The 25,742-nt window shown below is 37.9% G+C and overlaps 1 protein-coding gene across 2 annotated transcripts in view; it reads left to right on the forward strand.

The window, feature by feature from the left end:
- ptdss2 (phosphatidylserine synthase 2) overlaps positions 1-25,742 on the forward strand; it is a 93,269-nt gene that overhangs the window by 56,525 nt on the left and 11,002 nt on the right. Inside the window, exons 7-11 of one of the 2 annotated variants that reach the window (XM_043706177.1) lie at positions 367-480; positions 3,828-3,946; positions 18,088-18,202; positions 18,907-19,052; positions 21,989-22,174. In XM_043706177.1, coding sequence (XP_043562112.1) covers positions 367-480; positions 3,828-3,946; positions 18,088-18,202; positions 18,907-19,052; positions 21,989-22,174 — 680 coding nt within the window. The remainder of the gene's footprint in view (positions 1-366; positions 481-3,827; positions 3,947-18,087; positions 18,203-18,906; positions 19,053-21,988; positions 22,175-25,742) is intronic. The other variant, XM_043706178.1, reaches the window with a different exon arrangement.

The raw sequence follows: 25,742 nt of genomic DNA on the forward strand, positions 1-25,742 counted from the left end.
CTTTATCAATTTCTTTTAGAATCCCAGACCTCAACCTTCTACAAGTGCTTGTAGCGCTGCTAAATCTGCGCACTACTTTTTCTGGGCCAATATCTGATTTTTGTGTTGATGACATACCTAGATATTGAAATGACGTACCCTTTGTGGTAATTGCTGTCAACTGGCTAAGAAGATTTGAGGTCCTTAAAGTCATAACTGCATTGTTAGTTTGCACAGTCATTCACTATCTCTTGCAGCCTCGTTCTTCAGGCCTGAAAGAAATATGCTTCTTTTAACTATGTAAATGTAATGGAAAAATCAAATGTTCATAATTAGTTTTTTTAGGATCAAATGCCAGATAATTATATCTTTTTTCTTTCTGTCTAGACACTAATGATTCGAGACTGGTGGATGTGTATGATAATTAGTGTGATGTTTGAGTTCCTGGAGTACAGTCTGGAGCATCAGTTACCTAATTTCAGTGAATGTTGGTGGGACCATGTACGTATTTGTACAAATACCTGCCCTGTGCCAATTATTATGTGCCAATGCACTGAACAATATTTTAGTTGGTCTCACTTAAATAATAATTTCATTTTTATAAACAATTAGATTAAAAAGCATTTGCAATAAGGGAAGGTTTGATATTTGTATTAGGAAGAAGGCAAGCTTTCAATAAGTTAGCCAAAACAAATAGCTGGAGAAACTCGGTAAGTCTGGCAGCATCTATGGAGAGACAGAGTTAACACTTTGGCTCCAGTGATTCTTCTTCAGAACTCTCAATATTTGACTTGCATATGCATTATAATTTTGTTTCTACAGTGCAGCTTGTGTGCTGGAAGGCTTCGTGAGTCTCTCGATAATAGGATAGAAAAGAAAATGTGAACACTGAGTAGGAAGGTGAAGGGGGAGAATGGAGAGTATTGGAGTACAGACTAAAAGTGGAAGGAAGATTTTTTTGAATGATTTTAAAAAGAAGGTAGCAAGATAATGTACAATGGGCAAGGGCAGAAAGTAGCTGCACACCAACTCAATGAATAAATGCTAATTCTGAAGTAGCCGGGGATAGAACAAGAAGCAGTACTGTGTTTCCCGAGTATGGGGTAAGGCAGGAAGACAGCATCACAATTTTGAGACTGGATGTTGAATGAATGCAGTTTTAAGGGAGTAGACAAAGTTGTGGCAGGGGAAGTACATTAGTCATACTTGCAGAAAAAGAATTAGAATAAAGGGTTGGTTAAGTAATAGGAAGCAGAGATTAGAAGTAAACAGGTTTTTTTGAATTGGCAATTTGTAATTAGAGTATAACTTTTGTAATCTATATTGGGATCTCAACTATTTACAATCTATATCAATGATTTTGAGGAATGAACCAAATGTGTGTAAATAAATTTGCTGATAAGCCCAAGATGGGTAGAACAGTAAGGTAGCAAGAAGAGATGAAGAACTCAAAGGGTTAATCATAGTTTTGGTGATTCAGCAAAAGTTTAAGTAAAATATGGGAAAATGTGAACTTGTCCACTTTGGCAGGAAGAATACTTTGGCAGGGGTTTGCACATTCTCCCCGTGTCTGTGTGGATTTCCTCTAGGTGCTCCGGTTTCCTCCCACAGTCCAAAGATGTGCAGGTCAGATTAATTGACTGTGCTAAATTGCCCATAGTGTTAGGTGCATTAGTCAGAGGGAAATGGGTCTGGGTGGGTTACTCTTCGGAGGGTTGGTGTGGGCTTGTTGAGCCGAAGGGCCTGTTTCCACACTGTAGGGAATCTAATCTTAATACAAAGGCTATTGTTTAAATAGAATGATATTGCACAACTCCGTAGTACAGCGAAACAACTGGAACAGCAAGTGACTAAGAAGGCAAATAGAATTTTTTGTTTATTGCAAGGGATGAACTATAAAATAAAGGAAGTTTTATTACAGCTGTGCAGGATCTCAGTAAGATCACATCTGAACTACTGTGTCCAGTTTCAGTTGTCTTATTTGAAACGGCTATGTTTGCATCTGAAGAAGTTTATATAAAAGTTCACTTTACTCATTTCTAAAATTGAAGGGATTATCTTATTTTTAAAAAAGGTTGAATAGCTTGGGCCAATACCCATTTGAGTTTTGAAGAATGAGAAGTGAACATGTTGAAACTCAAGATTGTGGGGGCACTTGATAGGGTGGATACCAGGCAGATAATGCTTTGTGGAAAAGACCAGAACTAGGGAATACAGTGTAAAAAATAAAGTACCTCCCTTTTAAAATGAAGAAAAATATTTTCTGTCAAGAGACTTAGTTTATGGAATTCTTTTCTCCAAAGACCATAGAGGCTGGGTTTTCATTCAAAGTTGCACTAGATAGATTTTCGAGAGACCAGAAAGTTGAGGGCTGTAACAAGGCAGTCGGGAATGTGAAGATGAGATTACAAACCAGATCAGCAATTAAGAGACAAATGGCCTATTCCTACCCCAAGCTCCATGTTGTTTTGTCCTTTTTGACTTTGATAAATGTCGTCCTACTGAACTGGACTAGATTGAGTATGGGGTTGAGAAAGTAAAGTTTGGAATACAATGGCAAGAGGAATAGAAGTGGTGGGAGAACAAGAGCTGGTCACTTATGCACCTGAAAAGCTACCACCTGTACGTATATGAGCTGAGGAAGAGTTCAGGAAGCAACAGCAGAGATGAGATGAGGGAAGCTGTACTTAAGTAACATGCCAGAGGAAGGTAACAAAGTCAACCATCAGTAACATTACTTCAGTTTCTTTTGAGATTCAAAATGGAGGATGAGATGTGAGGAGGTTGAAGATATTTGTAATGGTGAAAAATGGTTTGGAGTGTAGTAAATTCTGCTGGCCACGGTGAACTTGCAGTCGAGTGCAGTTTTGTCCAGAGAAAATGACAGTTCTGTTTGTGATGATGCAGTTAGATCTGATAGGAAAGAGATGGGCGAGTTGATCACCAAATTCGTTTTGAGTTTAGAAAGAAAGCCATACTATAAGATTTACCAAAGCATTTGCAATCTACTAAGTACATTTGAAATCTATTTGTGGCAGCCAATTTTCATACACATTTCACCAAATGGCAATGAAGTAATGACTAGTTAAGCTGTGCTAGTTGGTTGACAGGTTAATTATAACTAACATCCTGCTACCATATTCATTATCCTTAAAATCTCCTGGCCACCCAAACCTTCAGATTACTTCTATCCACATACAAAAAAAAAATGCTGGTCACTCATTCCCACTACTATTGATACAGTGCTATGGAATCTTTTACTTCCATCTGGGAGGGTTTAATGCGTCATTTAGAAGGAGGTACTTCCAAGGAATCCCCCCTTGATACTTCACTGAGTTGTTACCTGAAATATATGACCTAATAATATTATTGCTAGATGATTAATCCAGAGCCTGTGGCCGGGGGTGTTGTTGCTGGGTTCAAATTCTGCCTTAGCAGGTGGTGGAATTTGAATTCAAAAGAATGGAATTAAGAGCCTCCGTGATCATGAAACCATTGTCAATTGTTGGAAGAACCCATCTAGTTCACTAACGTCCTTCAGGGAAGGAAGCTGTCATCCTTACTTGGCTTGGGGTACATGTAACTCCAGGCTTTCAATGATATGGTTGACTTTAAACTACCCTCTGGGCAATTAGAGATGGTCAATAAATGCTGGCCTTGCCAGTGATGCCAAAATCCCATGAATGACCAAAAAAACTGTTTGGATTAGCACTTGAGCCACAAACCTTCAGAATCCAAGACAAGAATGTTTGTTCGTGTTTAAGCTTGCTGACTGTATAGAATAAGCCATGTTTCCTTCTTTTCCCTACCATTGTAGAAAGTTCGTAAATTTGTACTTATGTTTGCAGTGGATAATGGATGTCTTTCTATGTAATGGATTTGGAATCTATTGTGCAATGAAGACACTAGAGTGGCTTTCGATGAAACCATATCACTGGCAAGGACTCTGGAACATTCACTCTTACAAGTAAGTGAATCTAGTTGTTAAGGCATGACAGGTGGGGTCAGTTCTGTGCAAATATATCTTTTCATTATCCAATGCACATTAAATGCATTGTATTTCTTTGTAAATATATCAGAGAAGGAATAAATTTCTTGCTGAGGACTGTTTTAGGAATTTTTAACTATCACTTGTGCAGAGTAAAAACACTTACACAGACACTTGAACATCAACTACATTTCAGCGAATGCCTTTAATCCTCAGGTGTGACTATTGTTAATTATTGTGGTTGCTCTCCATATTATAGAAGGCACAGTTGGTTTAAGGAACTGACAACATTGTGGACCAGGCAAGTGTATGTTGAAGAATTCTCTAGCATGTTGAAGATAGTAAATGCTAAAAGCTGATCCTTTGTGCATACAAACCATCAGTTAACAATTTAAGCATTGTAATTGGCATTCATTTCCGTTTCAGTGGTTTACAAAGTATGCCACAAGATTGGAAGTCATCTGTATTAAGCATTCAAATCATTTGGAAGACGAGACTGTAACTAATCAAATGGTATTTGCTTGTGTATTGACTATTAGAATAAGAAAACACAAGAAGTGGTAACATGGTGGTTATGCTATTAAGTTAATAATACAGGGGTGTGGACGAATGTTCTGGAGACAGGAGTTCGGAACCATGACAGCTATAAACGTTAAGTTTAATTAATTAAATATCTGGAAAAGAATTGCTTTCAGTAATAGTGGCCATGAAACTATTGATTGTTGTAAACTTAGTGATGCCACAGCACGGGACTTCGTGCTTGCCAAACAGAGAAAGCGATATGTCAGCAAACAGAATTAAGTGAACATACAATCAACAAATCAGGTCAAAGCTCTTCAGTCCTGCTAAATCCAGTAATGGACAATTAAGCCATGAATTTCCCCTTAGTCAATAACAGTGGAACCTGGCATGTGATTCCTCCTGAGAGTTCTGCAATCACCAATGCCAGTCTTCAACTAATTCAATTTCAACATGTTTGAACATGCTGGATACCAAAAATGTATAGTGCTCCAGAACTAACCAAGATGCTCGCCAGTGCTTGATTGGGTTCCACCAGGGCCACTCAACTCCAGACCAAATCGCAGCCTCCACTTGCTGAGGTTTTAGCTTAAAAGGTAGCTGTGATTGTTGAAGGTCAGTCATATCTGTCCCAAGACACTGGACCTAGAGCACTGCTCTGAGGAACTCTAGTCATTTTCATCTGCTTCATCACAGCCCTTCTTTCCAACATGAAATTTAAAATAGGAATGTTTGCTGATGATTGTGTGGTGTTCAATACTGTTTGCAAGTCCTCAGAATGAAGCAGTCCATCACTGTCTGAGCATTATTTAGGCTTGGATTGATGTGTGACAAGTGCCACACAACCGCCAAGTAAAAACATATTCAACAATGCAGGGTTGTCTAATCACAACCCTTGTTGTTCAGTGGCATTACCATCAATTAATCCCCAGCATCAATCCCCTGCCACTCCCCAATGGCAAAAACGTAGTTAAACCAGCCATGAGAAGTGCTACCTACAAAGAGCCGTTTGGGGCCTGGATAGTCTGCAGAGACTCACCTGTGTCCTGACTGCTAAAAGCCTGTTATGCACCTATAAGATGCATGTAAGGAGTGTGGCAAAATACTGTACCCTTACGTGGTGAGCACAGTTCCTATAATATTCAAGAGAAAGCAGGCATTTTGAGCACAAAACAGCACTCAGTCCACCATCTTCAACTTTTACTTTCTTTGCCACTGATACAGAGTAGCAACAGTGTGTACCATCAACACATGCATCATAGCAGTTCATCAAGGCTCATTTGAAAGCACTTTCCAGACCTTAGCCACCAACAAGCCCGTTAAAAAGACTAATTATATACTCAGAGTATTCGTTATCGGTATATTTATTTACCGTTTATCCACACAAAAATGGAATAAATCTACAATATAAATTGCAGTGTCTAAGTTTTTTTTATTAAAGAGGAGGTTTCTAGGCCTTAACTATGTGTTAGTGAGTATTTTGGGCTTTTTTCCCCAGCCATACTGTAATTATTACAATTATAATTGTATTTCTTTACATTAGGGGTTTGTTCTCTGAGTTAACACAATGGTTGCAATTTTTGGTAAATGTGGAATTATCACATTGTAATAGTAAAAATGGACTGAGGAGTGGGTATGGTGACATTTTTTGTTTATCTTGTAGAAAATTGATTCAGTAGACTCTGAAATTTACAGAGTCAGGCATTAAGTCAATACTCCAAGAGGAGTTTCATTCCCATCTCAAAAAAAGTTCTTATACAGAATAATTATGGTGAGGAAGAAAGCCCTCTGGCTGTTCTGTACTGGCTTTCCAAATGAACATCATCTGACTTTTTTTTCCAGTAGCCCTGCAAGTTATTTCTATTTAAGTAATCATCTAATGCCTTCTTGAATGTCTCAATTAAAGCTGCTACTTCCACACTTTTAGGCAGTGCATTCCAGAACCAAACCACTCTCTGTGAAATGTTTTGTCTGGTATCATATTTTTATTTAATGCAAATGATTTCAAATATCTGTCCTCTCACTCTTGGTTGTTTCACAAGTGAGAGCTGCTTCTCCCTGTCTACCCTGTCCAGACCTTCCATGAATTTGAAACTTTCTATCAAGAGTCCTCTTGATCACCTTCTACCTAAGCTAAAGAGTCTAACATTTCCACTCTAACTTCATAATCGCACCTGTATAGGTTGAGTGTAACTCCACTTTGTGCCCCTATTTATGAATCCTAGAATAATGTTTGCTTTGTTAACCACTATACTCGTCCTGCCATTTTTAATAACTTGTGTACTTATACATACAGGTCTGTTTGTACACGCACACTCATTTAGTGTAGTACACTTTTATTTTATGCTGTTTCTCCATGTTCTTTGTCAAAATTTAACACTTCTCTGTATTAAATTTCATCTATCACCTATCTATCCATTCCATCAAGTTGTCAATGTCCTTTTTGAAGTTCTGTGTTGTCTCTCTCCCAGTATCCAATACTTTCAGGTTTATGTGTCATCTCCAAACTCGAAATTGTCCCCTTCACTTCTTAATATAAATCAAGAGTTCCAATCCAACATCTGAGGAGCTCCAATACAAACCTTCTTTCCGCCTGGACAATATTCACTAAGCATTACTCTATTTCCTATCTTCAGTTAGCATGATTATTGTCCTTTTTATTCCATAAGCTAAAACCTTCCTTACAAATTTATGTGGCATTGTTTCACGTGCCTTGGAAATCCATGTCCACCACACAACAACATTATCCTTATCAATCACTTTAAAGTACTCCAACAGTTCGCTAAACAGCATTTTCCCTTAAGAAATCCCTCATTAATTTACTCTCGTTTGTTCATGTGACTATTAATTCTATCTCAAGTTATTGCTTCTAAATGTTTCCCCACTACTGAAATTACTGATTGGCCATAATTGTTTGGCTTATCTTTACAATTGTTTTTGAACAAGGGCATAATTTTTTCAATTTTCCAGTCCTCTGGCACCACTCCATATCCAGGTAAGGCGGAAAGATTATTCCCAGTATCTCTGCAATTTTCATTCCCACTTTTTTCAATATCCTTAAATGCATCTTCTCTGTTCCGAATCAACCTTATTAACTCTATGTACCAATAGCTTATCCAATGTCATCTCCTTATCAATTTGAACCCTTCTAGTGATTAGATTTCCTTCTCTATTATGATGGCTTGGTAACATAATTTGTGATGAAAACAGATACAAAATATTCATATCAGACCTCAGCCATGCTGCCTGTCTCCATGCGTAAATCTCCTTTTTGGCTGCTAAACAGCCCTGCTCTTCCTTACCCACCCTGTTACTGTTTATGTGCCTATAAAAGACTTCAGGATCCCCCTGGCTTTTAGCTGCATTTTTTTTTGTGTTTTTTTGTTTTCTTTATTTGTTTTATCATCTCCCTTCTGAACATTTTTATATTCAACTTCGTTCTCAATTGTATTTTCTGCCTGATACATGTCTTAAGCAAACATTTGCTTGTTTATATTAATCTTTATCTTCTTTCACATCCTTGAAGCTCTGAATTTCCTTGACCTACTTTTCAATTTTGAGGGAATATACCTTTTACTGTGTCAGACCCGAACTTCTTTAAAGGTAGCCTGTTGTTCAGCTGCAGTTTTTCCTGTCAACCTTTGGTTTCAGTCTAAATAGCCCAATTCAATTCTTGTCCCGGCAATGTTGGCTGCCCCTATTAATTATTCATACTTTGGATTATCTATTGTCCTTTTCCACTGTCATCCTGAATTCTATCATGCAATGATCACCATTTCTTCTGCATTCTCATCCCATTACTATCAACTGTTGATTATGTCCATAAAACTAATGTGTCATGTACACCTGGAGCAAGGAAAGGACTTAATGATGCATTATACTTTAGTTGCACTTGAATCTGAAATGGGAACAGAAAAGGCAAGAAGTATAAAATTTTATCAGTTAATTGTTGAGACGTTTTCTTTCAGTCGGTCTCACGTCTGTTTTCTGGGAAAATGTGCAGCAGATTTAATTAAAATGAATTGGCAGAAGTGCTGAATAGTGAAGATTTATGGCTTGATTTCACAGTGCTACTTATTACTGGTTGAATTGCAAGATTGCTCAAGAAAATTTAGAACTTTGCAGTTGAAAAGTATGCACAGATAAATTTATTTCAAAACCTATTCCAATTAATTGCATTAAAGATTTATTGTTTGAAACCCCATTATTGTAGAATCTGATTAGTTGGAACACCAGTACATTTTTAGTATTTAGAGTTTATATGCAAGTACATATATTTTGCAATGTGTATCTTATATGCATGCATCTGAGTCTCCCATTCTACTGCTTACTATGAGTTAGAGGATGTTGTTTTATAGGAGTGAGATCATTAAATACCATGTTGTAAAGCTGTATGCATGTCTGTGCTACGTTTTAAGATGTGGTAACCTTTTTGAAATGAATGATGGATTCACTTACAGGTCAGGTTGCAGATGAGAGCGCTGGGGTTGATTGAATGGCAAGTCAATTAACAAGTTGGAGACCATTTGGAACCAGAATGTTGTTGAAGAGAAGGAGCTGAAATGCATGGCATTTTAAGAATGCCTTGCATCTGAGAAAAAGAGCCAATGCAGGAGGTAGAGAGTGTAACTTATCCTAATTGTAAGAACCATTTCTTTTGAAAAGTTGGAGCTTTGCTACATGTGCACCCAAGTTTGAGCTGTTGAATTATTTTTACTTCTTTCAAACTTATCTGTGGTTTTCTGTAGCTCTTAACAAGGTAGGCAGGCCTTGTTGTCAAGTGAAATGAGAAAAATGATCCATTCAAATGTTTTTGAAATAAGTGTATCACTGCATTAGTAAATCTGCCTATATTTAGAAATGAATTGAGGATGTATGATTGTTTCCAGACTTAACAGGGATAGAATTCAAACAATTTGACATCATACTTGAAATTAATCTTTATTTACTAATATACCAAACTGAGGGCAGGAAAAGGCTGACCCCACACTATAGGTCCTTATCATGTCTTATCCCCCCCTGTTCCAGCCAGGATCCCCTATCCCAAACCTTCCTCACTGACGTTTGCAGCCATTTAATCTCATGGGAGAGGAGGAGAAAAATCTGGGTCTCCACAAAGGCCAAGTACTTACATTTTCTCTCCTGTCCTCTCAGGAGATCGCATGGTCCAATTAGTATATTTTTAAAGTTAGTTACTTATGTGATGTGATCTCTGCTCCAGCACCTCTTGAAGACATACAAAGAGTCAGCATATACCATGTAGCATGTGGTATGGTCCAGATGCTGAGAGATCTTGGAACAGAACTGCCTAAAACAGTCTATTCTTAACGGTCTTAAATTATTTAAGTGATGTCCACTGACCATAAAACTTGGAGCTGAAGTATGCCAGTCAGCCTATCAAGTCTGCTCCACCATCCAATGAGATCATAGCTGATCTGATCATCCTTAACTCCACTTTCCTGCCTTTTTCCCCAGAACCCTTGATGCCTTACTGATTAAAATATTGTTGAAACTTTATTGCTGGAACAGCACAGCAGGTCAGGCAGCATCCAGGGATCTCCTCCTGATTAAAATATTGGTCTATTTCAGTCGTGAAAGTGCTTTCTTGACTCAGCTCTGCCGCCTCAGTGTTAAAGAATTCTGCAGATGAATAACCTTCTGAGAGAAGAAATTCCTTCTCACCTCTGACTCATATTCTGAGATTATGACCTCTGGTCCCCCAGAATCTATTGAACTCAAGCAACCTACTAAATTCCTTAAATTTTAAAGACCTTGATTTAGCTACTTGTGGATCTACACTGCTTTGAAACAAATAGACCAAGGAACGTGACCCTACCCAAGTAAAGTGAGGTTCTTTAAGATTTGCATTTTTTTGTTCCTCTGTAGATCTTCTTCAAGGCAACTGTCACCTAACGTGCGGGTTTAAAATCAGACAGAGTACTCTAGATGCAGTGTAACCAGTGTGATCTGTATATTATCAAAATGGTGTCCTTTGATTTATTCTAAATAGTTGTATTATTACATACCTTGTTCGCTTTCGCAGCAGTTTCTCCATTTTGGTCATGAGCTGTTAGTGATTTGTGCACAGTAACCCTATACCTCTATTTTCTGTGTTTTCTTTTCACTAAAAATGAAGCCATTGGCAAATGACATTGAATATAGACAATACTTGGTTCATTCCTCTAGCACACCTATATCTTTTTTGATTTCATTATAATACTTTGTCTTAACCCTTGCTCAGACTTTGGTGTCATTTGCTAATTTATTTGCTCACAACACCATTCCCCATATTGTTAATAAAGACGATGTGCAATGTTGCAGCCTAGGACCAAATGCTAGAAGATACTGCCAGTAACCTGTTTCCAAGATGAACTATATCTGCTAACTACAACTTTTGACAGTGGTATTGTCAAGTGTTTCACCTTTTTGCTAATAGCACAAAATGTGATCTTATGAAACAATCTAGCATTGGGTCATGGGAAAGCACAGTTTGGGCAAGGGAAAAATAAAGGATTTCATGCTGAGTGCTTCTGAACTGAAATTGATGATCACTACAATTTTGCAAAGACCTTTCTGGCGTCTAGGTATACTGATTGCTAACTTCTTATTCCATGTCCTCATTGGGAAGATTGGGAAGATATGCCAACTGTTTAGAATAAATTGTGGAAGATCAATTTGATTGACTTGTGCTTACAAGTACTTAACAGTAAGATTTCCTTCCTTTTAAAAAGACACAAATCCAATGTAGTAAAATAACATTGTTCCATTGTATAGTGTGATACTGTCTATTCAACTTTCCATCTCTTTCAATTTTTTTTAGGAATGGAGCAGCTTTACTAATCTAGAAACAGATTTGTTCAATATTCCTTATACATAAAGACTCACTTTTAATCGTGTACTTCTTATACTTTGCACTTTGTATTTTTGCTGAGGAACATTAGGCACCTTAAAATCCAGACCATGTAAGTCTTTGTGTTGTACACATCTAGTATGTCATAATTTCACAGATGTTTCCTATCCATGAGAAGAAAGTTCATAATTAGCTCAAAATCTTCCTAGGATCCTTGCTAGAATTGTTTTTTATAATAGTTCCTGGTACAGCATTCACAGTGGAATAAGTGCTTTGAAAACCTGCAGAGCAACAGCTATAGTTTCAATTTCACTCTCGTAAGGCACTATTCCATAATATTGTGATTGTAAATGAGGTTGAATATTTTAAGACTGATCCATTTCTTCATTGCCTTTCTCGTAAGAATTTTGACCAAGTGCCTCTTGTGATCTCAGAAGCTATGAGTAGTAGTGGCCCTGTCTTGGATTTTATCCAAGATATGTATATATAGAGTGATGTCAGATCATTGTGTCTATTCTTTAGAAAAGAAAATGGTGTGACATGATTGTTCAGTAATATTATTTGCTTCTGTGACTTAGGCACTAATATATCAGCTTCATAAGGGAAGAACTTAGGGTGCATAATTTAGAAGAATAGCAGTAATGTTTTCACAGGTATGGTGGTGTTGCATTTGGAGGTGCACTGAGCTCTATTCTGTGTTAAAGCAGTGGTGAGTTGGTGGGAATTCCAATTATCCTATTATGGCTTCTCATGGCTTAAGGGAAATTGGAAAAGGTATTAATTGGACGATGCAAGGAGCATTTATCCTGATGTTTGATCCATATTGCTACCAAGAGGTCATGGTGACTGCTGAGTGAATCCTAATTCTGGCTGCATATCTTTACAATGTGTTAAAGTCTGGTGGTGTTTCTTGCTTTCAGTAGTGTTTTGAGGCAGGTAATGTCCCAGCAGTCCTTCCCTGTTCATTATTCCCAGGGATGCAATAAAGGGGCTACCTATTCCTGTTGTCTGTAGAAGATCAAACTATGATAACAAAGAAGGGAAACTGAATATGGGAAGAAGGGTGTGCTCTGACCCACACTAGCTTAACACCAAGTATTTTGAAGGGCGTGTCAGTGTTTGCTCATGATATGCCTGGATGAAACAGTGGATGATGACTAAGCATTTCATGTGGCTTAGGTTACTGGTATTTGCGTCAAAGTAGATCTGCCTCAGGCGACAGATGGTGTGGAGTTGTGCATTCTCCCTGTGTTTGCATGGGTTTCCTCTGGGTGCTCCAGGTTCTTCCCATAATCCAAAGATGTGCAGGTTTTGTGAATTGGCCATGTTAAATTGCCCATAGTGTTCAGGGATGTGTAGGTTAGGTGCATTAGTCAGGGGTAAATGTAGAGTTATAAGGTAGGGAAATGGGTGTGGGTGGACTTGTTGGGCCAAATGGCCTGTTTCCACACTGTAGGGATTCTATGAAAATAGATGGAATATTTCGGGCTCAATTGTATAGATCATCCATCATGCTGAAAGTAAATGCCTATCTGACGAGGAAATTGACGACTTGAATGGTATTACCTGGAGATAGTGTGTAAGAATGTATGCGTACACTAGTGCTTGGTGCTGAATAGAATTAAGTCATAGAACAGGGAATGGATGCTGCTGAACATTTAGGCCTTGTGTTGTGAGCTTGGTTTTCCAGAGTCTGAGATTGCTTTAACTTGTTTGACTTGCAATTATGTAATGCCTTCCAAGACTTTGGGAATTACTTCAATGCCAAATAGGCAATTCATGACCTTTGAAGTTAAATCATTGCTATAATGTAGGCAATGTAGGGGCTGATGTATGCACAACAAGGTCCCACAATACACATGATAAAAGACCTGATTATAAATATTCAATGATATAGAAGAGTAGATTACCCTGTGGCTGGGATTCATATGCAGTTCATAGTCACCCTGCAAACTATTGCATTAGCATTAGCCACTGGGTGACTCGTGTGGGAACTGGAGAGATTGTCAGTGGGTTTGGAAGTGATGTGAGAGTGAGATGATGCTTCAGTGGTGGGGATAGAAGGGAGTTGATGAAATGGACAGATGAAATTTAATCTGGAGAAAAGCAGGTGATTCATTTTGTAGAAAGAGTGTGGAGAGAATGCATAACGTAAGTATTTAATAAGGAGATGCAGGAACAGAGGGTCCTGGATGTCCAGTTTTGGGCACCATACTCGATGTGAAGGAATTAGAGTGTGCAGCATATACTCAAAAAAAAAGTTTGCAGGAGTGAGGAATCTATTACATAGATTGGAGAAGTTAGGATTGTTCCCCTTGAGGGGAAAGAAAATTGAGAAGAGTTATGATTGATGTATAGGGGAAATAGGGAGAAACATTATTGTGAAAGGAGCGGGAATCAAAGAATAGATTGGTTATTGGCAGAAGAAACAATGGTACAGCAAATGGTTACAATAGTTGATAGATCGTAGATAGAGACATACAGCACAGAAACAGATGCTTCGGTCCAACCAGTCCATGATGAACATAGTCCCAAACTAAACTAGTATTGGCCCATATCCCTCTGAACAATTTCTATTCATGTATTTATCCAAATGTCTTTCAGATGCTATAATTGTACCCACAATCACCACTTCCTCAGAAAGTAAGTTCCACACGTGAACCCTCTGCGTAAAAAAAAAAACAATGCCCTTCATGTTTTTTGAATCGCGCCTTAGTCCTTTTTCTGAAATTGTGATGGAAGCAGGTTCAACTGAGCTGTTTGAGAGAAAATTAATTAAATTATTATCTAGAAAGGAAAGATGTCCTTTGAGTGAATAGCTGTTTCTGAGAGGCAGGACTGACATTTTGGGCTGAATAGCTTCAGCTGTGATATAACCATTCCATGGTTCTAGGAGTGCAATGAGATTGAGTGTGAAAAATGTTGGCAAAGTTTAGGACTTGCCTCTTTTTCTGGCAATGCCATTACTACGAAAGAATGTCTGACTTTGGTGCTCATGGTCTGAAATTGAAATGAATCTCTGAGTTCCAAACCATTTCCCTAAGTTTTGAATGCAAAGGAAAATTCAAGAAAACGCAGATGACCTGCTTTAATTTTGACAAGAGTATTGAGCAGAATGTGTACAAAAGCAGTTTCCAGTCCAATGTTCATCGTTAGTCCCAAAGTGGATAGCTGCAAAGGTGCCTTCATTGTGCAAGTTTCTGATCATGTTTAGCTGTGATGGGTCACAATACACTTGAAATATAAAACCAGATTTAGCAGTAATTCAGTGCATATGTGCACCAATATTTTGTGCATGAAATGGCTAAAATCAGTTAGAAATTCTATCCATAGAGCAACACATCATGGAATCAATCAGGGAAGAACCTATTTTAGATCTTGTTTTGTGTATTGAGTCAGTTTTAATTAGTAATCTTGCAGTAATGGACCCTCTAGGCAAGAGTAGTTTTGATATAATAGAAAGTCACAATAAGTTTGAATGTGATATATAGAAGTCCAAAACTAGAGTTTTGAGCCTTAGAGAAATTAAGTCATGGAAAAGTGATCCAACAGTGGCGAAGAAAAGAAGTTAAGCTGAGTATTAGATTTAACAAAAACGCTGATTGTATTGCCAAAAATACTCAGACTTAAGATCTCAAGCAAAGAATGAACAAAAATCTAATTCTTAAAAAGTCTGAGGCAGAAACACCAAATCCAATTGGAAGAGGTTTTAAGAGTATGTCGGAGAAAAGAATAGCAAATGTAGAAGTTGGACCCCTTAAAGGTAGAGGGAAAATGAATTACAATGGAGGAGACGGATATAGTGAAGATCTTAGTTTTAGTTTCTTTGGTAGCAGTTATTGAGACGGTTTCAGCAGGGCTGGAAGGCAGTGAATCTTTCCCAGCTGTTTCACTCAGTTTTCTTGTGGATGTTTTTTTTCCTTCTGGGCTGCTAGAGTTACATGCGAGATAATTCTGTTTTCTGAATTTGCCTTTTGCCAAAGGGATGTTTATGAAATGTTACTTTATGAGAACAGTATCTATTTAGTTCCAAAATAATCTTTTATTCTGTTAAGTTTTCCAATAGAATTAAGTTATTCCAAGTTCTTCTACCTTTTGTTGTATTTTAACTATAGTGTTTGGAAATAAAAAGCGTTCTGCTTAATGTTGAGTAGTTTGTCCAATTGAATTGCATCTGGAACATAGCACCTGTCATTTACTTTTAATGTATGTTCCAGATTCAATTCAATTGTTAAAATACAACAAAAGGTAGAGGAACTTGGAATAACTTAATTTTATTGGAAAACTTAACAGAATAATTTTGGAACTAAATAGACACTGTTCTCATAAAGTAACATCCCATAAACATCCCTTTGGCAAAAGGCAAATTCAGAAAACAGAATTATCTCGCATGTAACTCCAGCAGCCCAGAAGGAAAAAAAAATCCACAAGAAAACTGAGTGAAACAACAGCTGGGAAAGATACACTGCCTTCCAGCCCTGCTGAAACCCTCAATAACTGCTGCCGAAGAAACTAAAATCCTGGTCCTGTGAGAGCTCAACCCCAACCATTCAGGATGTATCAGTTGTTGGGACGTTTTAAAAACAAACCCGAAGGACTCCCAAGCTGGTCACTTTGGTGGTTTAGGTAGACAGCTCGCACCTCTGCCTTAAAATTTTTCCAAAAAAAAAGACAAAATAACTTCTTAAAGTCACAGCATCATCACAGTGTAAAGGAGTATAAACAGATTAAATGAATATGATAAAATGCAAGGTTGTTGGTAAGAATGTTTAGAAAAAGGTGTTTTTAAATGAGCAACTTTAAGTATTGGTTTGCAAATAAATTTGGTTTGGAGTCAATGCAGGTACAGCAAGTGATTACATAAATTACATTATGCTCTTTACTGCAAAGGGATTGGAGTACAAAAGGAAGACAGTATGGCTGTAATTTAAGATGGCTTTGAGTAAAGTAATAAAGATTCACTAGATATGGAGAGAGATGTATTCTTTGTGGAGAGGTTTTAATGAAATTGGTCTTTACTCTTGAGTTTAGAAGAATGAGGGGTGATCTCATTGAACCACTTGAGATTCTGAAGGACACACACAGGCTATAAGCTAAGTTGCTGACTCCTGTCTCAGGAGAATCTAGAACTAGGACTCGGCCTAAGGATAATCAATAGATTATTTCAGACTTATGAGCAATTTGTACAGATTTGTGAACCTTTGGAATTAGTTGGCCCAGAGGCTATGGATGCTCTGTCTTTTATTATTTTCAGGAATTGATATTGGTAGATCTTTCAACTGTAAAGAACTGTAAAGAATATTAGGATTGGACAGAAAAGTAAAATAGAAGATAAAAACTAGCCCTAGTCTTATGTGCTGGAGCAGACTTGAGGGACCTTATGCCTATTCCTTTTTCCTATTGTTTTCATCTTTATGCAAGTAGTTTCAGGTATTTGTGTAGAAAGAGTATGGATAGAATCAATTTGCAACTGTAAAAAGATGACTGACCACAGGAGTAATGCAAATGTGTCCCTTTTTTTTTATTGTTTTTTTCCCCACTCCAAACCAATTTACATTCCCATTGATCTACGGGACAAAGTTGAGTTTTGTGTTTCGTTTCAATTGGTAAATCAGAAGACCCGAGTATTTAGGTTTTGTTTTAGTACCACTGACAGTGAAAGTATTGTCTATCGTTAGTCTGCTGGCATTCTCTCCTAAACTCCATGCTGCAATAGGTTTGTCTGCTTGCTTCTTCAAGATGGACATTCTGTGATTTTTCAACTTAGAGGAGCATTGATTCATTATCTGAGGGGAAAAATTGAAATAGTAGTCAGTGGAAATTTTCCTCATCTGTGTTTCACCTGATGCCATGAGTGACTCTGGAGTCTGAAATTGGTGTTGAGGACTCCCGGGTCCAGTCCATCCTGACTGTCGACTACAGTGCTGTCCTGCTTATTCTGTGTTAAAAGTAGGTAGGATATACCCAGAAATGGCGATGAAAAGTCTGGAGCATTGGCTTAAAAGTAAAAATTGGTGAGCATGGTAATGTTAGGCTGATGGTTTTCTAGTCTGTGGGATGTTCCTCCAAATTTTGGCTCAAATCTAATGATTGACTATTCAGTTGTGCCTTTATTGTGACAGGTCCCAAATGGTGTATCAGGTTTTATTGTTCTTCACCTTTTCTGTTTGGATTGGTAAAACTAAATGCTTTGCTAGTCCTATCTGAGGGCAGTTGAGAGTCACAGTCATTGCTGTGGGTCTTCAGTCACATGTACTGTACCAGATTTCCTTAGTCTGAAGGCCATTAGAGAACTGGATGGATGTTTTTTGTGTTATAAATGTGGATTTCAGAAGCATGATTGGATATTCTGGTATTTTGATGAATATTATTATTATTATTCCAAATTTAATAATTGAGTTTAACTTTCCACAGCTGCCATGCCAGGATATGAACTCTTACCTGGGCTTTAGTTTGTTTTACTAATTCAATAACATTAGCACTTTGCGACTGTCCCCTATTTATAAGCAGGTAATTAGTCAAGATGGTTTGGAGGTGCCGGTGTTGGACTGGGGTGGTCAAAGTTAAAAATCACACACCACCAAATTATAGTTCTCCAGGTTTATTTGGAAGCACTAGCTTTTGGAGCACTGCTTCTTCCAAATAAACCTGTTGGACTAAATCTGGTGTTGTGTGGTTGTTAACTTAGTCAAGATGAGCAGAGTGACAGAATTCTTGATTTTAATTTGATATGATTATTCTTCTCCTTCAGAGGAAAAATCAAGCGCATTGCTTTCCAATTCACGCCATACAGCTGGGTGAAGTTTGAATGGAAACCAGCCTCAAATCTTCGCAGGTGGCTGGCAGTTTGTGGAATTATTTTCATGGTAAGAAATAAGACATGTTATGTTGTAATTAGTTATGACCATTCATTTAAAATGCAATTTTGCAATCTTTCACAATTTGTATTTTTAAAACCCATTATTTGAGGAGTTAAAAATAAGAGTGGTTTAATGTTGCATTCACTGCGGCAAATTTCACCACTTATGGAATAAGGGTCACAACAATGCTTCTTTTTCCCTCCCCGCTATTTTCTTTGCACTCTCCTGTGGAGAATGGATGATCTATGATTATGAGAAACTGAGAAATGGACAATTGACTGATTCGCAGTTAATCGGCTGATAATTGACTAGATAAAAAGGTACGGTCCTTGCTGCAGTGATGTAGTTATGGTCAACATTGTCTTCTCAAGCAACAAAACAGCTTCACCTGTTAAATCTGATGTGAAATACTTCACAAATACAGAAATGCTGGTTTGAAGCCTCGTTATGATTAATTTTTGCTAGTCAACGTCAAACTTGGTGTTATGGATGTATATTTTTGTTAAATTTTGTAATCTATTGTATTATCCCCATAGGATAATTATTCAAAATTATGCAGCATTTGTCATCTTAGCAGTGGAAGAAAGAAGTAATTTACTTTCAAATTTTGTTGTTCTGCTTTTGAAGTACCATTGACTATTTAGATATATTCGTGCTCAGTTCTTCACTTACAGTCCCAGCAGCTGAGCAGCCCTTTCTGTGTTTTGCAGTTTTTGCTTGCGGAATTAAATACCTTTTACTTGAAATTTGTCCTCTGGATGCCCCCTGAACACTACCTGGTCTTACTACGTCTGGTTTTCTTTGTGCACGTAGGAGGTGTAGCAATGCGTGAGATTTATGACTTCATGGATGACTTGTAAGTACCTGTTGCAAATGAAAGCCCATTGAGCAATAATCTCATTAGTTTTATCCAGGCAAGTAGCAAATTAAAACCATAGACTTTTACTATTCTGTAGAAGTTTAATCACTGGTGTTCAGTCCTTTGTAGTGATGTTGCTTTCAGGCTATGTTTTATTTTAAAACTTGTGTAAATTGAATTATTTGATAGAAATCTCTTTCTCTCCTCTATTGATTTACCAATTTCTCATGTGATATATATAAGGCTCAGATTCCCCCTTATTTGTCGTATCTGAGGAGAGAACAGGATGTTGCTCACGTCAGTCAGTAATCCACAACAGTTCTGATTGCAAATATCTGTGGGATCAAACACATCCCAAAGATTTCTGAGCAGTTATTCCATACACATTTGTGATATTGTGGATTGCCAAATTTCTTTAACACTTCACAAATGACTCTGATTCTTCATTTTTGACAATCTGGGCTTGAAGCTCCCTCAAATTGTGATGATGCTGTGTCTTTAAGAGGTGTTTTGTTCTGGTTTCTTTTAGAACGAGAGAATGGGAGACAGGTGCTGAGCAGTTGATGAGAAGATAAACAACTTGAGGCCTTGGTTTTTTTTTAAATTGCAACAATAGAAGCAGCCTGAATGGGTGTGGTCAAGCGCTCTCAGATCCAGAATATTTAGTTAGCTTTCAGCAGTTTTGTTGAGGTCTCGGCAGGGTAGGAATGCAGTGAATCTCTCCCGGCTGCTTGTCTCTGAGTTTCATCTCAGAATTATCTTTTGATGCTCTTTCTTCCTGGATTGGAGAACTACATGTGGGGCAATCTGTTTTCTGCATTTGCTTTTTTACCACTGAGGTGTTACTATATTGGAACAGTTACTGTTTATTAGTAAAAAATCTATTCAGTTAAGTTTTTCAATAGAATTAAGTTATTCCAAGTTCCTCTTTCCTTTGTTGTATTTTGACTATACTGTTTGAAGAAATTGTTTTTTGCTTAACATCAAGTAGTTTGACCAGTTGAATTGCATCTGGAATATAGCACCTCACATTTACCTTTTTTAAAATAAGAAAAAGTTAGGGTTTAGGCTGCCTTTTGTTTTGAGTGAGCATGATCTGGTCCATAACAAATACCACTTGATCATGGACTGTCCTAATCATTGCTCATATTCTGGTGGCCCATTTTCCTTCCCACAATTCTTAATTGGCTTCCGAGCATCACAAAATTACTACTTGTGAGCTTTCAACTACACTCTGCTGAACTACTGATTTGTGCACTAGCTGCTTCCAAGCCCATTATAGCTCCTAGGTCTTCCATGAGCCGTCATTACACAAAGCTATTCAATTACTGTAAGACTTCCTTGGGCCCCAAATAACAGAACCTATGTAGTTCAGCTAGCAGGATTCTTGCCCAAAATGGATTTCTCCCCTCTCTTCCCCTCCTCTCTCCCCTCCCCTCCTCTCTCCAGAACTATTCTTTGGTTGCGCCAAATTGTTTTGGGTGATCTATTGAAAACCTTACAATAAATTGGGACAGTCAAATGTAGCAAACACTTGGAATTTTCTGTACCCCTGAATATTAGTGTTCACTGCTTGCTGACTCTTGATGCACAAATTAATACATCAAAAAGGGATTCATCACAATGAAGAGAATGTTGCTTATTGTCTTTTGGGAATTAACTTTTAAATATTTATTCCTAAAAGTCAGAGAGAGTTAATGAGTATGACTGAGTATGCTGACTACAATGAGTGAATGAAACAGTTGCTTGTAGCTTGGTTAATGCAGTAGATTTAATTGTGTTTAAAGTTGTCCTGTTTAGCATTGTTTTGCATTAATGTCCCAAGTTATCAGGATATATAAGCACGTTGAGTGTTGCAAAATTTGTAATAATATTTGGCAGTACATTACAGTACTTAACCTATTTGGTGCCATGTTGGCATTGCATCTCTGTGATTTACAGCTTCTCCTGGTACTGCGCCATTCATAGAGATCTGCAGCAGAGACTTCTCCTGCTGGAACCCCCAGCTGTCCACACCCCCAGTAGCATTTCTACTTGAGGTTGACGCTGGCCTAAGAACTCCTTTGACGTGATGGAGCTACCTGTCCCAGTGTACAGGGCGTCTGACACTTTGGAGCATGGTAGCACCCCTCCATCCCTGGTCCACAGGACTGGAAAGGCAGGCTTCCCACTTAGATTGTGGAGCGCCAGCAGGACTGAGCTTGGACCAACAACACTCACCCCAGCCTCAGAGTAGTTATCTGAGCAGACAATAGAGGGTATGAAGGAATGAGTGAAGGAAACTCATTGGAATATGTACAGTTGGAGCACAGGCCTGAACTCTTCGAGCTTGGTCACTTTTGGGCTTGATGTTCAATATTGTCCATTCAAAATTTTATTATCTTGGTGCAGAGGGAGTTGAGATTAAGGGCAGGCTGTGAATGGGCGAGTGATACTTTACTGCCCATTCTCCTTGAGCATGCGTGCTTAGACATAATGTAGCCTCATTGATTTTGCAAAATGAGTGAACATTCTCTGAGTGTGCTGCTTTTTATTAACTTTCTGCAAAATGTGGATCACAGCAAAGAAATTCAGTGTATCCTTTACAGATAAGATATAGATGAAGCAAATATTTCTTCAAATAGAAAATAAGTTAGTGGGTTAGGAGGAGGCCAAGGTAGTCTCATCACCGCGACTGAAATACTTTGTACGCTTGAGGAAAGAACTGAGTGCTATTTTACACAGTAAATATTGATTCAATGCACATATCTTTGAGTTGTTTCTGGTGAAATAGTGTGTGCAGGTTTTATTTTGTGGGTAAATGTGATTTTAGCTGTTACATAATTGATTTGTGAAGCAAATGAATTTCGTTGTTTCTAAACTGACCAAAGTATAAACTTAATCAAATTGGCATCTTTGTGAATTTTTTGATAAAGACATATCTTTCTCTGCAGGAAATTCCATAAAAAACTTGGTCAGCAGGCTTGGTTGGTAGCTGCAATCACAGTAACAGAATTCCTAATTGTGCTGAAGTATGACCCTTATACACTTACACTACCAATTCCTTTTTACGTCATCCAGTGTTGGATCCTTGGATTTATACTGGTCCTGACATGGACAATATGGCGTTTCTTTATACGGTAAGTCTTATCTCATTAATTCATTTTTTAATGATTTGGGGTACATAGTGTGGTCAATAATTTCCTTTGTCTGTTAAGATTTTAAATAATAATTTACTTCAAACATTACTTTAGCATCCATTGCAATTTAATTAGAACTCCCTACATTGCAATGGTCTCAGGTTCCAGGCATGTTTTTCAGATGTGCAAAATGTTGTGCTATTTTCTGTATTCATTGCTGCTGAGATTTAGGTCTGTCCAAATTATGAAACCTGAGTCTTCTTCTCTGATTTCTAAAATAAGTTAGGATGTTAGCTAAATATATTTTTCTCAAAATGTAAAGGAATTTTAAAGTTGTACATATTCATAAACTTCCATCATGATAACTAAATTTGTGCTTGTAAAGCCTCATTCTTCAATAGGATTAAAACCTTAAATGGAACTTTGTGCACCATTAAACCCTGTCTTGTTTACTAACATAACTTGGTTCTTAAAGGATTTTTTCCTCTGGTCCATATTCTTCTGTTTGAAAGAGAACGATTCTCAGTTCCATTTGTTAATCAGGAATCCTCAACGAAATGAAATGACCATTCATTAGAAAGCCGAGACTATGAGGGTCGAAGGCTGCTTGAGTTGATGGGAAACCATGTAGCGAAGCCCAGTCCTCTTCTCTCCTGATTTGTGTCTGAATGCCAACTAGACAAAATAAACCCTATGTGGTTTTTCTATTTAGTTTAGAAGTGAGGCCAAGTTTAGTATTCCAGTTGCTGGTGTTGACTGAGGTAAGATATCACAAAAACAAGCTAGCAATCTATCCCAGAATCTCTGCCGTCATGTGTGAAGTACATGAGTTATTGGAGGAGCTTTTAGTGTTTTTAATGCATGTTATAAGCAAAAATCATAGAACCTTGCAGATATGTAACCAATACATTTGTGTTAATGTGTAGTGCTCATAAACTTATTTGACACAAAGTGTTAAATTTGTGCTTAAAAGTTTCCTTAATTTCTTCAAAGGATATTTCACCTATTTGGTTGTATAAGATATGTAGCTGGAATAATATTTAAAGGAGCATCTCAAAAAGAAACTTTGACTTAACCATTTTAAAATCTCCCAAATAGAATCTACAGACTTAAGATTGTATCCAAATTGTGTTCTTAAGATCTCTGCAGATGACAGAATTCACATAAGTGACATAGTTTAAATAAAATGCCAGAGTTCGTAAATGTAGGTTCCAGTTTTGAAATACTAGAATGTAAAAATAGGATTAAATTAAATAGGATAACTTTGTAGGCAAGCATAAAAATAAAAAAAAATTGTGATCCAGAACTGAGAATCAAATTTGAAGAATGTATTTGCTTTGATCTCTCATTGTAACAGTGCTTTCTAGTATCTTTGGCATTAATGCGTATACCACTTAAATTTTTATCCATGCAGTTCCTATTCTTCGACCCAATTTCTGTATTGATCTCCTGACCAACCACTCATAATCCACCCTCTGTGAACTTATCCATCTCTCAACCTCAAAATGCTTCACAAAGTGCCTTAGCATGTAAAATTTAGCCCTGAATCATGAGGTATTAGGATGGTGACGAAAAAGCTGGTCAGACAGATAGCTTTTAAAGGAGCATTTTGAGAATGTTGGACAAATTTACGAAATTCGGTCCAAACTCCAACAATGGAGCAATTAAAAGATGGGCCGTGCAAGTGGCCAGAATGGAGGGTCACCGAGCTCTTGGAGGATTGTAAAGCAAGAGGGGATTACAGAAATAAGGAGGGGAACTGGTTGAAACAAATTTGAAAACAAGAAATGGTATTTTAAAATGCAGACATTACAGGATCTGAGCACTGGAATGATTAGTGATCAGAGCGCGATATAGGTTAGGGTTTTGTCAGCAGAGCTTGTGATGAGCTTGAATTTATGAAAAGTGAAAAATGAGAACCTGTCAGGTGGGCATTGGAATAGCGGCATCTAGAGGGAATCAAGGTATAAAGGTTTCAGCCACAGATGAGGTGGAAATGGGTGATATTATTCAGGAAGTGATTTTTATATTGGAGCGGGTGGGTGTTCAGAAACACTTTTGAGTTAGATAGGAAACTAAGATTGCAAATGGTCTGAGCCAGCAATGACTTAAGGAATATGATGAAAACAATGATTTTCCCAATAACTAGTAGGAGGAATTCTCTGTTCATCCAAGACTGAACTTTGGGCATGCAGTGTGACAAATCAGAGAATAGATGAATAAGTGTGACAATGACATACCATCATTATGTATGTGAAACTTGACATTATATATCCAGATGATGTTATAAAGAGATGAAAAAGTCTCAGTGGACTTCTAGTGTAATGGTGTGTGAATCCATAGTGAGCTACATTTGCATCCAGTCACCTATACCATGAAAGAATCTTCTCTATATTGAAATCTTTCATGGGTTCAACCCTCCCTATCTCTGTTGCACTTTCCCTGAACTGTGTGTGACTCAGTCTCCATCCTCTTGTATCCTTCCCAGTACTTTTTCTCTATTACTGGCAGAATTGCCTTTAATTATTGCGCTCCCATACTCTGCCATCACCAACCTAAGTTTTTTTTTTCAACTCTCCAGTTCCTTCTCTCCCCTCTCATTACTTTGGCCAGTGTTCCTAATATTTCCTCTCTTGACTCAACATCTGTTTCTGTAAACTGCTGTGGATTATTTTTCAACATGAAGGGCACAATATTTTAGAAAGTTGCCTCTGTTACTGTGGCAAGAAAGTGGCTACGGATCATAACTCAAATATATCATTTCCTCGTTCTGAGGTAGTGCTGAGCTTAGTGCTAGCCTTCCCTCAGTCAAAATCCCCTTGAGTGGCTTCCTTTTCCATGGTGCTGTGGTCAATTTGCTTGTACTCCCTCTCTCCCCATTCTCATCTGCACAAGGAGCAAGAATTTGAAGCCTGTTAGACAATCTTAAGGGCTGAGGCTCCTTCAGCAATGTGCCCTGGATCCTTCTACATGTCTCGCTCGTAGTCACACCCTCCTGTCCCTGACAACTGACTGAATTTGTGATAATTAATCAAAGGGGTAAGACTCCCTCCTGAAACACTGTCCAAGTAACACTTCCCCTAATTTGACATGTCTGTTTTCGAAGTTCAGACTCTAGCTCATCAACTTTGGACCGGAGTTCCTCAAACAACCAACACTTGCTACCGCTGTGGTCACTGTGAATCACAATGGGATCCCACAACATCACCTAGTCCTGCATCTGTTTTGTTTGCTTAGTTCTTAACTTCAGAATGGTGTAATGTTTTCATATGGTGCTAGGATCAACGATTTCTGAGGTTGTAGAATGTTCTCAAGGGGAAAAGGGCCCAGCAGGAGGTCATTGCAGATATTGGAACCAACGACATAGGAAGGGAAAAGGTTGAGATTCTGAAGGGAGAATACAGAGTTCGGCAAGAATTTAAAAAGGAGGTCCTCGAGAGTATAATATCTAGATTACTCCAGGTGCTACAAGCTAGTGAGGGTAGAAAACGGAGGATGGAGCAGATGAATTCTTGGCTGAGGAGCTGGAGTATGGGAGAAAGATTCACATTTTGGATCATTGGAATCT

The sequence above is a fragment of the Chiloscyllium plagiosum genome, chromosome 16, assembly GCF_004010195.1.
Source record: "Chiloscyllium plagiosum isolate BGI_BamShark_2017 chromosome 16, ASM401019v2, whole genome shotgun sequence".
NCBI lineage: Eukaryota > Metazoa > Chordata > Chondrichthyes > Orectolobiformes > Hemiscylliidae > Chiloscyllium > Chiloscyllium plagiosum.